Below are 13,594 nucleotides of genomic sequence, written 5' to 3'. Positions count from 1 at the left end.
GGCTGGGCTCCCTGAATGAGGGGGGCTGGGCTCCCTGAATGAGGGGGCCCGACCATCTAGACTGTTCAGGGATAGGGGCATGCCTGGGTCACCCCTGCCTCACTCCCAGTCCTGACCCACATGCCCTCTCCCCAGCTCCTCCGCTAGCCCACCCCAAACCCAGGGACTGAGCTATCCCTGCCTCTCAGGACACTGGCCTAGCAATGGCCTGCCTGGCTGAGCCTGTGACCACTCACACAGGGCAGTCTTTTGGTGACCAAAACAACTGCACTTGGCTGGTGGGGAGACATCAGTCAGCAGACCAACTCACTAGAATGACAGACTCTTAGAAACAGAGAATTTCACAATCTTAGAAATCATAGAGTCTGAGATGTATGCAATCACATAACTCAAAATCTAATTGTGGAATCATAGAGTCTAGACAGACTTGTAGTCATAGGGTGTCAAACATCAGAGCTAGAATGTCGGAACTGGAAGCAGCCTTCTAGCGTAGGACATTAGAGCTGGAAGAATCTTGGAATAGACTCTTAGAATTGTGGAAGATGAAATCTAGGCATTTTTAATCATCGCCTTCTGAAATATCAAGAGAACCTTAAAGGTCAATGAACCCCATCCCTGTTCCTTCTGCTCCCCAGAGTTCCATAGGAGGGTCATTGGTGCTAAGCCTGGTTCCTTCCCTTTCTTGATGCTCTGGGACTCTCCTCCTCACTAGGCCTCTTACCTGGGATTCAGTGCCACACGTATCAAACCGGGCCTGGATTCTGAAATGGTCACCGACCACCTGTGCTGGGCAGCTACGACTTCCCAGGTAGATCTGGCTCCGATCAAGCTGTACCAGTGACTGAACGGAGATCTGGATCTGGAAGTCAGTGCGGGTGCAGCTGACATTCATGGGGACCACTGAGAACAGAGGAGTGGCAGGATCAGCGAGGCCTGCCAGGGCCCAGAGCACAGAATGCCATCTGAGCAGAAGGAGCTGTGTGCTGGGGCTCAGGAGGAGCTCTGACATGACTCACATGGTCCCAGGGGCCTCAATGATCTCATTTGTACAATGAAGGGATGGAGTCAGATAGTCATCCAAAGTCCCAGCTTAACCTTCCACGTTCTCCAGATCCCTCCCACTCCAATATCCCATGCTCTAAGCTCCTTCTGCCCTGCAACCCCAAACCCTGCTCTTCCTCCCTGGGACCTCCAATCTCTCCATTCCTCAGTTCTATCTCTGGCTATCTTCCTGTCCTGGTGATGCTCTCCTTTCCTCCCCATCTTGATTCCTTAGGGAACTAGCCCCTTCTCCCAAGCCCTGCCCCCTTAGCCTTTCACCTATCTTTCTCACCAAGACTCAGCCTTGGAGCCCTCCCACCATCCATGGCCTTCGCTCATTCTCATCAGCTTCTGAAGGAAGCTGGTGGAAATCTCTAGAGAGGTTCAGGTGGAATAGCTGCATTTAACAGCCCTGGAACCCAATTCCTCCACAGTCTATGAGAGTCAGGGAAAAACTCCCTGGGACCCAGCTGGGAGAGTTGATGAGGTGGAGGTGGAGAAGGGCCAGGGGGAGGGGTGGGGAGGAGGTGTGAAAGGAGAGTTTTCTGGCCTCCCAACTGACAGTAGGTGACAGTGACATCACCACCACCACCATCATCATCATCACCATCATCATCACCATCATCATCACCACCACCACCATCACCACCATCATTACCACCACCATTACCATCATCACCATCACCACCATCATCACCACCACCAACACCATCATCATCACCACCATCACCATCATCATCATCACCACTATCATCATCATCACCATCATCATCACCACCACCACCACCATCATCACCACCACCACCATAATCATTATTTTACCACTTCAGGAAAATCCAAACCCACTGAGGCCTCTTGGTCTCATGGAAAAGTGTGCTACATTTAGAACCTCTACTTAATTATGTGACCTTAGACCTCAGGTCTCTCATTAGTAAATGAATGTATGACACTTGATGATCTCTGAGGCTCTTTACAGCTCCAAGTTAATGAACTATTGAGCAGTTATTAAGCACCTACTATGTGCTACTCTAGTATCTTTGCCAAGAAGACCTCAAAAAGGGGCCACGAAAAGCCAGACACGTCTGGAAATTAGTGAAAATGAAAACAACGAATGTACCAGGCACCATGCTAGCTGCTGTGGGGTACAAAGGAAAAATTGGGACAGTCTCTGCCCTCGAGGAGTTTATATTCTAATCTGCAAAACTGAATCTATTCCCTGCTGGTTCAGAGGGTGGAGATCAGAAGGAAGACAGCCCCCTCATTTACTCAACTCTCCAAGCCTCTCTCATTCCCACTGCTTTCCACCAAAGGGTGCTGGGAGCTGCTGTTTTCAGGGTAAACCAAAATCATTGGGTCAAAGATGGAATAATAATAATGTATATATAATTTATATATTTACATCATATACATTTATAAATCTATTTCTATGTTTTAAATACATAAATGTTACTTATCTGTTATATATTTCCTATAACACACATGTATACATGTATACATATACACACAATATGTTAAATATATTTCTATATTATATATTTATATAACAATGATAATAATCAAAGCAATTATGTAATGCTTTAAAGTTTGCCAAGTACTTCACAAGTATTATCTAATTGGATCCTCATAACCCTGGGAGGTAGATGAGGAACAGGAGAAGGGAACAAACATTTATTAAGCACCAACTGTATGCCAAGCACTTGATAAATATTATCTCATTTATTGTTCCCATTTTACAGATGAGGCTCCTGAGACTGAGGGAGGCTAAGGGATATTCACCTGGGGTCACAGCTAGTAAATAATGTTGGAGAGATTTCAGAGGCCATCTAGTCTAATCCCCTGCATCTTGGCTCCAGGGCTACATTCTTTCCCTACCACTCCGTGGGTCTCTTCTGGGGGGACTCTCTCTGCCTCTGCATTCACTTGCTCCTCAGAAGACTGAGCTTCACCATAGCAACCGTAGGGGATGGAGGAGATGGATGGGCGGGAGCTCTATTCCTCCTTCAGGTGTTTTAACCACAGGAGGGCTTTCCACACAGTAACAATGGAAAGAGAGACATGGTGTCCCTAAGGTCTGGCTCCTGGGGTCCTTCCTCAGCTTCTTCTTCTGCTGGACTAGCTTATCTCAAAGGTCCCTCCCGGCATCGGCACTCTATCTTCTTCTATTGGATGTTGTAAGTTCCCTGGTGGCTCTGACATCCTGGGCTGAGTTCTGACATTCTATGTACTAACTCATTTTCCTGTCTCCAGTCTCTTCTCCACTAAAACCACTCTCCACACAAAGCAAACTGACATCCCTAAAGTGCATGTTTGACCATGTCACTCTCTTCTCAAGAAACTTCTGTGTCTCCCTATTCCTGTAGGAAAAAGCCAAACCAGACTGCTCAGCCTTCTGCCACAGGTTCCTACCAATCTTTTCTATGATTTCATATTACTCCCCTTCATTCACTTTTTATTCTGTTTGCCTGTTAGCAGTTTCCCACACATGACACTGCTTCATCTCCTCTCCTATCTTTGGGCTTTGGTGTAAGCTGTGCCCCATGCCTGGAATTCTCTATTTCTCACCTCTACATCACAGAATCTCTGGCTTCCTTCCAAGCTTCCTTCACAGCTTGGGTACCACCTCCCACTCTGAGACTTTCCTCATTCCCCTACTTGTTCTCTCTCGGTCTCTGTCTCTCTCCCTCCCCCCACCTCCCCGTTGTCTTTCTCAATCACTTTGTCCCCTGTGTGCCAGGCACTGTCCAAGGTGCTAGGATCACAAAGACAGAATTGCAGCTCTCCTTTCCCTTGTGATGCTTACATTCTATCAGCAAAGAAAGTGGAGAGAACAGTGCTTATGTTGACAGGAGGTGATCAGTAAAATGCGTGCTGCAGTTCCATGTTCTTGGCTGCTCAGGGGAAAGGCACCAAGGCACGTGATGGAGTCAGAGGACCTGAGTCCAGCCCTGCCTCTGACGCCGCCGCGCCCCCCCCCCCCCGACTCTTCCCCCCAGGGCCTCAGTTTCCCAGTCTGTAAAGTGGGAGGTTGGGCTCAAAGACTCCTGAGATCCCTCTTTTCTCCAAATCCGGGATCCTTTGGATCTCTCTGTTCTACATTCTTTGTTCTAAGGTCCCTTGCAGGTCTAATGGTCTCCAGTAGGGGATTTAACATTGTGTCTGAACACTGTCTGAGTGGATGTTTCAGGCTCCCAAGGTGGAGTCATTGCAGCAGGCTCCCCTGGGGCCATTCTCTAGCAAGGAGGGAAGACAGGAGTGTAAATCAGGGCTGCTGCCCGCTCCGAAGCTGCCATGATGATAGGGAGGGCACAGTTGGGCTGTAAATCCCACAGGCCTCCAGGCAACAAAGGCAGACATATTTCTCAAGCTTTGCCTGACAGAAGGAGCCTGTTGCCGGCACCAGTTGGACTAGTACTTTCCTCTCTTCACTGTCTGCCTGGCCCCAGAAAGCCAAAGCCCATGTCCTCTCCCACCAACCCATACATACCCTTTTGTTGTAAGACCTGAAAGGGAAGAAGGCAGAGAAAGAGAATGTATCTGCAGGGCCAGTAAGGGGATTTGTGGAGGAAACTCCAAAGTCTGTATGGTTTGAGCAATAATAAAATCTTCAAATCCCCCAATAGCTCCCCGTTTTCCTCAAAGTTGTGTAGAACGGGTTCTCCTTGAGGGCAGAAACGCTTTGTTTTGTCTTTGTATTCCCCAGCACCTAGCATAGTGTATGGCATATAGTAGGTGGGCTTCACAATCCCACTCACCACAGCAACTCTTCCACACCCTTGTGTCCCTCCTCAACCTCCCTTCTCCCATCTTCTCAGCTGAGAACCTCACTTCACATTTTACTGAAAAAATGTCCCCTTCTCCTGCCTCTTCGTGTCCCATCATTCAGGTTCCTTCCGCCCCTTCATCCAAGCCTTGTCCTCTGTTCTGTGTTCCTTGGTGAACTCTTCAGTACCCATGGATTCAATTGTCATAATTATACAGATGATTCTCCCTTCTATTTATCCAACACTAACTGCACTTTCAACCTACAGGCTCAGATCTCCAATGGACTCAGCCATCTCAAATTGACATTCCCTAAACATCTTAAACTCAACATGTTCAAAACTGACCTCCTTCTCTCTCTGCCCCCTCCCAGTCCCTCCACTATTCTTAACTTCCCTATCACTGTGAAGTGTACCGCTATCTTCCCATCCATCAAGGCTCACCACCTAAGTGTCATCTTCTACTCCCTTCTCTCCTCCCCCATCTACAAGCTGTTGACAAATCCTGTCAATTTTACCTTGGTAACATTTCTCATCCTTTGCTAGGCTGGCCCTCAGCCCTTGTCAGAAAACTGAGGTTCAAGGGAATTGGAAGAAGGGAATTGGGAAGGGAGGGCAGGAAATGGATTGAGTCAGGAATGCCTTATGCTAATGAAATACAGTCCAGCCCTAAACACTAAAAAACATGGGGGGAAAACATCTCAGAAGCCAATGGGAGATAACGGAGCATAGTCTAGGATGCTGAAAGGTACCCTGGTTTTGATGATGTCATCAGAGCCCTTAGATCAATTCCTAATTGTGCCCACATGTTGGGGTTCTGTTGGTCTGTTCGACTTCTTTTAGGAGGTGAAATTGTTGATTTTAGTTCCACACTGATTCTCAGGTTCATGCCCTTTTCTCCTCTTACATCACCACCATTGTAGGGCAGACTCTCATAACCTCTTGCCTAGACTATTTTAACAGCCCCCTCATTGGTCTCCTGGCCTCCAGTTTCTCCCTATTCTAATCCATCCTACACTCAGATGGCCAAGTGATTTTGCAATTTCTGGTCATAGTTACCCCTCTACTAGATAAATTCAATGGCTCCCTCACACTTCCAGGATCAAATATAAACTCCTCTGTTTGGGCTTTTGAAATTCTTCCCAAACTTGTTCCAATTGACCTTTCCAGCCTTATTAGACATTATTACTCCTTTCAAGTGCTCTGCCATGTAGCCATACTAGCCTGTTCCTCACACAGACACTCCATCTCCCAACTCCATCATGCCTCTTGTTGTCTCCTTCCCCTCAGCCTTCCAGAATCCTCTTTCAAAGCCATCTTCAGCATGAAGCCTCTTCTGATCATTTCCACTGTTAGGACCCTTCCCCACATAATCATCTCATACTCTTATATTTGTGCGTAAATGTTATCTACTCTAGAAAGTAAGCTCCCTGAAGGCAGGGATTATCTTTGCTTTCTCTTGGTAACCCTTCAGTCCCTGGAGCATAGGAAGTACTTAATAAATTCTTGTTGATTAATTGATTGATTGAGAGAAAAGCCAAAACATTGTAAAGGAGGGCATTTTAAAGAGAAGATTCTCAGGAATCACTGCCATGTTGGGTGGGGGTAGGAGTGACGAGGGGGAGCCATTATTTGATGAAGGATGGCTAGGTCCTGGATTGCCCCTTTCCCTCTAGCCCTGTCCAGCAGTTCAGGATGGGTCTGTACTAACCTCCGATATAGGCCACAGAGAAGCCGCGTTTGGCCGTGCTGCGGTCTGTGTTCAGGACAAGCAGAAGCTGGTTGTGGCTGGACATGACAGGCGCTGGCATCTCCCGGCCACACCACGTTCCCAGCAGTGAGGCGGTCTCACTGGCTCCGTCAAAGGCAGCCAGGTGGTCGAAGTCACAGCTGTCGGTCAGCACGTTTCTCCCTTCTAGGTCCAGATCCAGGAAGAACACCTTGATCCTGTAGCCCCGAGGCATCTGAATCGTCCAGTGACACCGAATGTTGTTGGGGTAGGAGTTGGGATACTGAGGACTAGAGAAATTGCCCTTTATGGCCATGTAAACCTCCTGGCATTCCCCTGGGTGGTAAGGAAGAACACAGTAATGTCGCCATAGGAAGGACGGGAGAAGGGGCCAGGGCAGATGCCGGGGAAGGCTCTTTGTCTCCCAATTCTGCTTAGGAGGTTTTAATGTGGCATTAAGAACACTATTCATGGGTGATGGTGCTGTACCCACCAATGAAAAGGAGTTAGTTAGATTGAGCCAGATCATAAGAAGCAGGCTTAATGTCAACTTTAATTCTGTGTTCTTGATCCCACATTCGTGGCTGTTAAATGGAATATAAAAGGATCCTCTCTCTCTCCCCCTCCCTCCCTCCTTCTCTTCCTCCTTCTGTCTCTTTGTCTTGATCTCTCTGTCGGTCTCTCTCCTCTCTCTTTCTCTGTCTTTCCTCTCTGCCTCAGAGCATTGTGACTTGTTTTAATCAAAATTTCATGTTCCAGAAGGTTGGAGAAACCACTAGAGATCCTGCTAGTCTGACCCTAATTCTGACCAACTAGGAAGCTGCTAAAGCAGATGTGATGGGGACTTTGGAGACAAGGAAACCCTCTGTCTCAGATTTTCTGATTGACAAGGTGAGGAAGGCTGGGCACAGTCTGACTGGGAGAAAGCCATTTTCACAGGGTTTGGAGGAAAGATGCTTAGGACTAAACAACATACTATTTTGCAAGAGAAGCTGACACAAGAGGGATGGGAATTACTCAACCAGGAAATTCTAGAAGGGTGGCAGAAATGATTCTGATCAGGAAGAAAAGGGGCAGTGCTCTAAAGAGACCAGTAAGGATGCACCAGAAGCACTGGGACGCGCTCAGATCTTTTTGTTTTTCTGTTTGTTTTTGAGTCTGGATGTCCCTATCACAGCCACGCTGAAAGTTCAGTGGCCACTTATCGGCCTGAGCTCTCCACAGATCAGCATGGGACCTTTGACAGACTATTTTCAATCTGAGCCACATAGCCCCTCCTTAGGTATCCTGGCACCCCCTCCACCCTGAGGCTCCCCATAATGGGGCCAGATAGTACAGACACCCCAGTACTTTGAGTCCTGCTGTAGCCCAGAAATCCCCAATGTAAACAATCCACCAGCCTCAACCTCCCCTAGGTGGAACAGTGTATGGAGCACTGAACTTGGACTCAGGAAGACTCATCTTCATGAGTTCACATCCAACCTCAGACACTTCCTAGCTGGGTGACCCTGGGCGAGTCACTTCATCTTGTTTGCTGCAGTTTCCTCATCTGTAAAGTGACCTGGAGAAGGAAATGACAAACCACTCCAGTATCTTTGCCAAGAAAACCCCAAATGGGGCCATGGAAGGCGGGACACAACTGAAATGATTCAACCACAACAACACGTGCCAAGGCACTGTGTTAAAGACTGGGAAAACAAAAAAAAAGACAAACCCCAAACAGCCCCTGGGCTGGAGAAGCTCACAGTTTAATGGGAGAGGTAACTGACTACATGGCAGGGAAAGACAGGGCTGCACACATATGACTCCAGCCAGATTTCAGAAAGTGCCCAAGTGTCCCACTGGCATCTTCGTGATGTCAGGAGAAATTGAGGAAGTCACAGTGGGTGAATCCCCTGAGGCAGATTTATGAGAGGTTATGGACAAGAGGGACACAGGAAGGGCGAGATTGGAAGGGGCGCGACCTGCACCATTGGAGGGCACACACCAAGCAACGTCCTCCCCAATCCATCAGAATCATTGAGTATAAAAGGGGGAAGCAAGTGCATCAAACCAACGATGACTATGGGAGCATGGAACTATCATGCAAGCAGAGGGCCACAGAATGCAGCTGCTGCTGAATGCTCAGAGCAGCAGAATCATCTAAGCATTTATTAAGTGCCTACTACATACCAGACTCTGTGCTGAGGTCTAGGGACAAAAGGGAAGATTTTTTTTAAGTTTCTGCTGTCAAGAAGTCTAATAGGAGAGGCAACATGCAAACAGCTATAAACAAACAAGGTAGAAATACAGGGCAAATTGGAAATAACCTCGGAAGGGAGGCACTAGCATCAAGACAGGCCTAAGAAGAGGTCATGAAGAAAGTCAGGCCTGAGCTGAGGTGAAGGAAGCCAGGGAAACCAGGAGGCAGAAATGAGGAGAGAGAGCATTCTAGGCATGGGCTACAGCCAAGGCTAATACCCAGAGTCTGGAATGGTGTGCCATGTGAGAGGAGCAGAAAGGAGACCAATGTCACTGGACTGCAGAGTACTTGAGATGAGAGGAGTTAGGTGTAGACCAGGAACTTAAAGGGGCCAGGAAAATACAAAGATGAAGGAAGGAGAACAGGACCATTGGTTGGGGTGGATGGAATGAAGGGAATGGATGACATGAGGAGGCCAATTGACTCCATTCTCATTTGACTTCTGTCCTCTGTTCTAAAATATAATGTGGTCTAGGAGATAGAAAGTTGGCCTCAAAGTTAGAAGGATCTGGATTTAAGTCTCACCTCTGACATATATTGGCTGAGTGACCTTGGCCAAGTCCTTTAACCTTTTAGTGCTCTAGACTCTAAGATTCTAAGTTGCAGAGAATGTAACAACCTGAATTGGTGGAAGGAGTTTCCTCTTCTGGGAGTTCCCTGTACCAATGAAATCATGGGTCCAGTTCCTTACCTCTTTCTCTTCTAAGGAGAATGAACTTTGGAACAGGACAAATAGAATAAAAATGACTGTAGACCCAAGCAGAAACCCTAGAAGAGTGAGGAGACAGTGGGTACCTCGTTCCTCTCAATGAGTTCTGGGTACTGGTCTAGATGAACTATGTGCTAGGTTCCTGAAAGAAATAACAAACATGATGGCTGAGACATTGTTGGTGGCATTTGGAATATTTGGGAGAATTGGAGTCTGTGGTGCAGCACCAGAGAAAGGGAATTGTTCTAATTTTCCAAAAAAGGGAATGGGAGGGCAGCTAGGTGGTGCTATAGTGGATACAGCACCAGCCCTGGAGTCAGGAGGACCTGAGTTCAAATATAACCTTCCTAACTGTGTGACCCTGGGCAAGTCATTTAACCCCAATTGACTAAAAAAAAAAGGAATGGGGAGAGGGTGCAAAACTGTTGTCTGGTGAGCCTGATTTCAACTCTTACAAAAGTCTAGAAGTCATTGTTAAGGAGACAGTCTGTGAGTGTTCACAAAGAAAGGAGTGAACACAAGGAGTCAGCAAGGTTTCATCAAAAGCAGATCACACCAAAACAGTCTCACTGTCTTTTCTAACAGGGTCACTAGATGGGTAGGTCAGGGAATGCTGTGGGCATGGGACTATAAAAAGAATTTGTGAGAAGAGCTATTCAAGTGGTTGATTGGTCATGTCTTTTGACTCAAAGATCCTTTTGCCAGAATTATACCCCAAGGATATTATCGGCAGCAGGAAGGACTTGTCCACACACCAATTTCATCATTGCATTATCCATCATAACAAAAAAGCTGGAAATAAAATCTGTGTCCAACATTTAAGGAATGCATAGAGAAACTGAGGTATGTGGATATAATGGGATACGGTGGTCATAGAATAAATGACGAGTATAGAAAATTCAGGGGAGTCTACTCTGGTTGAAAAGTCATTGATGGGTTGATTCCAATTTGGAAGATGTGTCTAGTGACCTGCCCCAGGGATCTGAAATCAGACCTATCCTATTCAACCTTCTTAACTATGACTTGAATAAAAGTATGGAGTGTATGTTTATTAAATTTGCAGATGACTTGAAGCTGGGAGGAGGATCCAAAGAGATCTCAACAAGCTAGAAAAGCAGGCCAAATCAAATCAAATGGAATTTAATAATAAAGACAAACTGCACAAGGACAAGATAGAGATGTATGGCTAAACTGCAGATCCTCTGAAGATGATCTTCAAGTCTTGGTAGACCACAAGTTTGATATGAGTCAAGTGTGACATAGCATATAGAAAACAAACAAACCCCACATGTTAGGCAGGGTTAAGATTAGCCCAGCAGAAAGATAGAGATCCGATGTACTCTGCCCTGGTCAGGTCACACAGGGAGTATTGTGCTCTGGGTGCCACGTTTTGGGAAGGTCATAGACACACTGGAGGAGTGCATCCGGAAGACAGAGGGAGACTCGAGAATGTGCTCAATGAAGCCTGGCTGAAGAACAAGAGATAATCATCTTGGAGAAGAGAAGACTTAGGGTAGACATGACAACTGTTTTCAAGTCTCTGAATGGAAAACCCAAGGGACTGGGCTTGGTCTTGCTCCAGAGGGAGGAAGTTAGCACTGTGGTAGAAGATGCAAAGAGATTTAGGTTTGACATGAGTTAAAAATCACTAACAATTGGAGTCATGTAGAAGTAGACCAGAGGAGTGATGGCTTCCCCCTCCTAGGGGGTCTTTAAAGACCCGGGGATGCCTGCTCACCTACTGTTCAGACTAAATGATCCCTTTCAGCCAGGAAATTCTGGGATTGTGAGACCCTTTCAGGAGAGCTGGTAGCTTTCAGGGATTGGAGAATGCGTGGGGATAGTTCTGTGTGTGTGCGTGTGTGTGATCTTCCCAGAGCCCCACAACAGCCCAGGGAAGCAGGCAGATGGCCAAGGGTTACTGATGCCCATCCTGCCTTCTCTCTCCCCACATGCCAAGGTCTCCTACCTGAGAAGTAGTAGGCCTTGAAGCCTCGGCCAGCAATGTTGAAGTCAGACTTGAAAACCACCTGAACCTCTCGGCCCAGGGACACCAGGTCAGGTGGCTTGGTACTGCCACAGTAGTGACTGCCCTGGCCAGGGCCTGCCCCCTCAAGAACAGCCACATAGTCATAGTTACAGGCTCGGTCACTCTCCACCTGGAAGTCGGCAAACACCAGCTTGATGGTGGAAGATCCAGACGCTCTGATCACCCAGTGGCATTCTGCGTTGTTGGGGTAACTGTTGGGGTACTCTGGGCTGGTGATCACTCCAGAGAGGCCAGTGAGGACCCCACCACAGGTGTCTGCAAGAGAACCAAGCCAGCTGTCACCCAGTACACAGAGGCCACGCATATCACCTGTGCTCACTTGCACCACAAATGGGCTTTTGTCAGCTATGCACGACACCCCCACCATGCTGGAAGGTGACAAGGACACTTGCTAAAATCACCTCCCACCCCCACATGAAAATGGTGCCACCAAAGGATCTGGCAAATTCAGCAAAAGGGGAAGCAAATGTCCAGCCAGCAGGAAAAGGATTCTGTGCAGAGAAGGACAAGTAGCTGGGGCAGGTTCTCAGCAGTAAATAGCCACCCCCCCACCCCCACCCTGGACACACAATCCACGATGTCATTTAGGAGAGGTTATCTTGTCGAAGCCTCTCCATTTTACAGAGGAGGAAACTGAGCACTGGAGCAGTTAGACCACTTGTCTGAGGTCACCTGGTAACAAGTGGTGAGGTACAGCTTGGTCACAGCCCCCTGTCCATCCCCATCTTCTCCCCTCGTTTGTGTTCCAGGCTTAGAGAGGGCTCAGCACCAGCCACAGAATAAACCCAATATTTCAGACAGGTGCCTGAAGCCTCCTCTCTGGAGACATCTCAGCAGACACACCCATCACCTCATTCGATCTTTGCCTGGAAAAGGCAAGGCTTGTTGTCTGAGGTCCAGAGAGGGTTAATCACTTGGACCAAATCAGGCAGATATGCTCCCCATTTCACAGAGAGGAAAACTGAGGACAAGAGATAAAAGACCTGGCTAATATTGCATGGGTAGAAAAGTGGGATTCAAACCCAGGTTCACAGGCTCATCGACCTAGACCTGAAGGAGCCTCAGAGGTCATTTGGTTAAACCCACTTTGTTTTATAGATGAGAAAAATAGGGTCCAGGGAAGTTTACTCAATTGCCCAAAGTCACACAGGTAGTAATTGTCAGAGCTGAGAAGTGACTCCTTATCCAAGGTCCTACCTCTCCCACTCCTCCCTTTCTGACCCTGAGGGGTCCCTTAGCTTCCCTCTCTCCCTTGAACTCCCTCTGGTCACTCCCTGACCTTTCCAGCTACCCCCGACCTTTCTGGCCACCCCTTGACCTTTCTGGCCACCCTCTGACCTTTCCGGCCCCCCCCTGACCTTTCCGGTAGCCCGCTGAGAAGCCCCAGCTGGCCACATGCTTGTCCGAGTGGAAGATGATGGACATTATGTGCCAGGAGGAGGTGAAGGGGGGTGGGCGGCTTTGGCCACAGAACTGCCCCAGGAGGTTGCCCTCATCGCTAGAGGCCCCGTTGTAGATTTTCAGATAGTCATAGCTGCAGGTGTCGTGATATTCCAGGTCGAAGGCATGGAAGGTGAGCAGGATGGAGCTGCCCTCAGCCACCACGATGAGCCAGCTGCACTCTGTGTCATAGGGGTAGAGCCCTGGGAAATTGGGGCTGGAGAAGTTGCCTGAAGGCCCAGAGAGCACCCCACCACACTTGATGCCTGGGATGAGAAGAACAGAAAAGAAAGCATTTCTATCTGGGATGGGGGTAGTTCTCTCTTTACACAGAACTCAAGGAGGTATGGCATACCATGGAACCCTAGCTTTCGAGCCATAAGGGACCTTCAAGGACCTTTGTTTTACATAGGAGGAAACTGAGGCAAATTAAGTTTAGCAACTTAACTAAGTAGTAACAGAATTGGGATTTGAATCCAGGTCCCCTGACTCCATCTCAGAGAAGGAAAGTGTCTTATTGAATCATCAAGTCTGGAATGACCGACTGACTCACTGGAATGATGGAATCTTGGGATTAAAGAATTAAAAAATCTTAGATTCTGGATTTGCAGGTCCTGTGATCTTA

At 47.8% G+C, this 13,594-nt stretch overlaps 1 protein-coding gene across 1 annotated transcript in view; it reads right to left on the bottom strand.

Moving 5' to 3' along the window:
- The window catches only part of CDCP2 (CUB domain containing protein 2), a 13,795-nt gene extending 446 nt beyond the window's left edge, over positions 1 to 13,349 (bottom strand). The window contains exons 1-5 of the mRNA XM_069093287.1: positions 13,325 to 13,349; positions 12,888 to 13,235; positions 11,449 to 11,784; positions 6,511 to 6,864; positions 722 to 900 (exon numbers count right to left, since the gene is read on the bottom strand). Coding sequence (XP_068949388.1) covers positions 722 to 900; positions 6,511 to 6,864; positions 11,449 to 11,784; positions 12,888 to 13,235; positions 13,325 to 13,349 — 1,242 coding nt within the window. The remainder of the gene's footprint in view (positions 1 to 721; positions 901 to 6,510; positions 6,865 to 11,448; positions 11,785 to 12,887; positions 13,236 to 13,324) is intronic.
- Positions 13,350 to 13,594: the final 245 nt, after the last annotated feature.

This window comes from Petaurus breviceps, unplaced genomic scaffold (genome assembly GCF_028583685.1).
Source record: "Petaurus breviceps papuanus isolate PSGF00001 unplaced genomic scaffold, PetGlider_PUasm1.0 208, whole genome shotgun sequence".
NCBI classification, from domain to species: Eukaryota; Metazoa; Chordata; class Mammalia; order Diprotodontia; family Petauridae; genus Petaurus; species Petaurus breviceps.
Note: the sequence above shows the minus strand (reverse complement) of the source record. Positions and strands in the feature narration are given on the sequence as shown.